This window comes from Augochlora pura, unplaced genomic scaffold (genome assembly GCF_028453695.1).
Source record: "Augochlora pura isolate Apur16 unplaced genomic scaffold, APUR_v2.2.1 APUR_unplaced_2348, whole genome shotgun sequence".
NCBI lineage: Eukaryota > Metazoa > Arthropoda > Insecta > Hymenoptera > Halictidae > Augochlora > Augochlora pura.
The window spans coordinates 1-3,141 of NW_027582490.1; the positions used below are offsets into that span (position 1 = coordinate 1).

The 3,141-nt window shown below is 31.6% G+C and overlaps 1 protein-coding gene across 1 annotated transcript; it reads right to left on the reverse strand.

Annotated features, from left to right (window-relative positions):
• Positions 1-59: 59 nt before the first annotated feature.
• LOC144477612 (uncharacterized) lies at positions 60-3,135 on the reverse strand. The gene is made up of 5 exons (XM_078195338.1): positions 3,033-3,135; positions 2,525-2,793; positions 1,897-2,139; positions 761-1,016; positions 60-634 (listed from the first exon to the last, which is right to left on the reverse strand). Exons 1-5 carry the CDS (start codon positions 3,093-3,095, stop codon positions 542-544), a joined length of 924 nt encoding a protein of 307 aa, XP_078051464.1. The 5' UTR covers positions 3,096-3,135; the 3' UTR covers positions 60-541.
• Positions 3,136-3,141: the final 6 nt, after the last annotated feature.

A 3,141-nucleotide genomic window follows, 5' to 3' on the forward strand; every position in this document is an offset into this window, starting at 1 on the left:
CTATTATTTATCAATTACAACATAATTTTAATGTCCACCAAAATGCGAATCACATTGACATTTTATTAATAAGTAGCTTCTACTGATTTAATAATTAATTACAGTATCTTAATATCGCAATTCCTTTTCCATCAAATTATTCAGCTTCATGAAACTCTTATCTCATTACCAAGCTCCTACTATTTAAAAAAATAATAATGACCCTATACAATGACCCTGTATACTAGTGAAATATAAACAAAACCAGAATGAAGTGTCGAATAATTTGTACCTATATGAAATGCATAAATTAAGTATGACATTAATCCCTTGACGTATAAATCAAACGGAATTTGATGCGATCGAAAAGTGCTGTTTAATTTGGCTCGATTTAACAATAATGTGCAAACTTAGAAACACAGTACTGAGTGGACGTTGATTAAGTAACATTATAAAATAATAAATTAGTAGTGCTGCAAAGTCTGGATTTACAATAGATTTTTTATACTGGCGCTACAGTGGCAAATGACTTCGCGAAATTCTTATTTATGTAAAATGGTTTCTAACTCGACGACATCATTCTCACCTCGTTTTTCAACTCGATATCGGAATTGTGTATAGTGCACGCGTGAATGATATGCACTATCTGCTGCGCCTAGAAATACAAGATAAATTCATTAGCGACTTGAAAATTAGAAGACCCTGAAATTTTAATTTATCAAAAAGACAACGGAATCTCGCGAGTAACAAGGAATTGCAAAGGACTGTATGAAATTCTCACCTGTTTGGCGGTTTTTTCGCAGTAGTAGCACGTCAAAACCATTTTCAGCCATGCGTAGCACGCGTCGCACATGTAAAAGCACAACATGAACAACACACCGTTGAACCGTAAATTTCTAGATACTATTACTTCTGTGTAAGTATAATACATAGTTGTGATTAAGCCTTGTATGGTTACTATCGAGTGGAATATTATTTGGCTGTCGAATATTTTATTCAGCAATCTCGTAATCACGCACAGCTGTAGGTGAATGTATCTTCGAGCAGAAAATTCTTGATTAATGCAAGTCGTTTAATTAACCCTTTGCACTCGAAACTATTTTAACTATAAATCCTGGGTCATAGTACTTTTATTCTGTGTAACAAAGTGCACTTTTACGCATACGAAATTTATTTTTATCCTTCATACCAATACTTTCACTGTGTGATGATTTCTTAAATCTAAACATTGTTTGTATAAAAATTATTTTGAGACCTGATAGAACAATTTTAGCGGCGCCTCAGAGTCTACCACTCGAGTGGAAAGGGTTAATCTTTAACAACCAAGGGCTGAAACCTCGTGCATCGTTCCTAGATTATTACTACTTTATTATATTTGAAATAAAAAGCTAACTAAGAAATTTATTATTGACAGCTGCTAGTATTTTAATAGGTTCGATGTTGATTTTATTTCCAAATGGCAAGATTCAATTATTTAAATAATATTCTCCCGTATCTGATCTGCAAAAATTTTTCTAGAATAAGTGTGACATACTTATATCGATTCAAAATTAATTTTAATAGTTTTAAATATAAATAAACATTGGTAGATAAGATTTAAGCCGATAAAATAGTAGCAATAACTTGGTTCCATTGTTCGTCGTGCTATATAAAATGAAGATAATAATAGTTTACGTTGGGAAATAAATAGTATAATAATAGTTTACGTTGGGAAATAAATAGTATAATAATAGTTACGTTGAAAATAAATATTATACGAGTAATGAATAGTATAATAATAATAAATGGTATGATAATAGTAAATAGTATAATAATAATGAATATTATAATTGAAAAGAATATAATCAAATATTCGATTATCATTTCCTCTCAATTTCACCTGAACGATGCACGAGGATCAAATAAAATTCTGAATACCTAATTTGTTGAAGCATACTGATCTTATCCGAGGTACTCATCCGGAGTTTCATGATTCGTGTTCCTCTAAACGAAGCAACCTTGTTCCGACAAAAAAGATGTCCAATACGCCATTCGTTTAAACACCTTCCCAATCTCGGAGCCTCCATTTTATTATTTCTGTCTTCCATTTCTATAGAGCAATCTTTTAATAAGAAATTTTTCAGAAGATCATTTATTTGCTTGAAATTTTTTTCCAACCAACTGGTACATGAAAATATTAATTGAAATGCATAAATTAAGCACGCCATTGACCCCTTGACATATAAATAAAACAGAACTCGATGCGTCCGAAAAATACTGTTTAATTTCGCTCGATTAAACAACAATGTGCAAATTTAGGAACACGTTTTATTTTAAAATTTGCATTGCTATATAACGTTTCACAAAATCGAGTGGACGTTGATTACGTAACACTATAAAATAATAATAATAATAATGATAATGAACGTCTCCCTGACGTCATTGTGTGTCACGGGGTTGAACCGCAGGACCAAAAGAAACGCTTAGAGAATCATTTGCATAAAAGATTTTCGAAAGCATCTTATGGTGCCCTGTTGCAAATATTTTGCGAAATTTATCCACGTACCAAACGTGTGTCATGAAATCCATGACGACCATTCCTCCAACGTAAATCATCATGTTATGTATTACGTTAGAGAACACATACTTCTCAAGCTTGTTTTCGTCGACTTTCCAACATTTTACATATACTATATAGTAGGAAACTCCGTTGATGATACTAGCGGTGCAAATTGTAATGATCCATATGAATATGTTGCGATGATTTATCGTAACGTTCAGGTTCGTCAACATTTGATCCGTGTCGGCGATATTCTTTCTCAAGATTAACACTTCCTACAAAAGAAGAACAAACTAAATGACATAAATTGAAGAAAGAAATTTAATATTTTATAATGAAATTATATAATATCCAAATATCTATAATATCTAAATTTAATATAATATTGTACTAAATATCACATCATAAATTAATTTCATAATATTGTACAATAACATAGCATCCCAATAATAAAATCCAAATCAAATAACATTCGAATGTAGAGAAAATTAACATATTCTTTCGGGTTGCCTACCTCGTGGTACCGCCAGCCTGATATTTGCATCGTAAGATAAGACAAAAGAACAGCGATCGACATAGTTATGTATATTGCGACTGCTACGATGTTCAAACTTTCTGCCTGC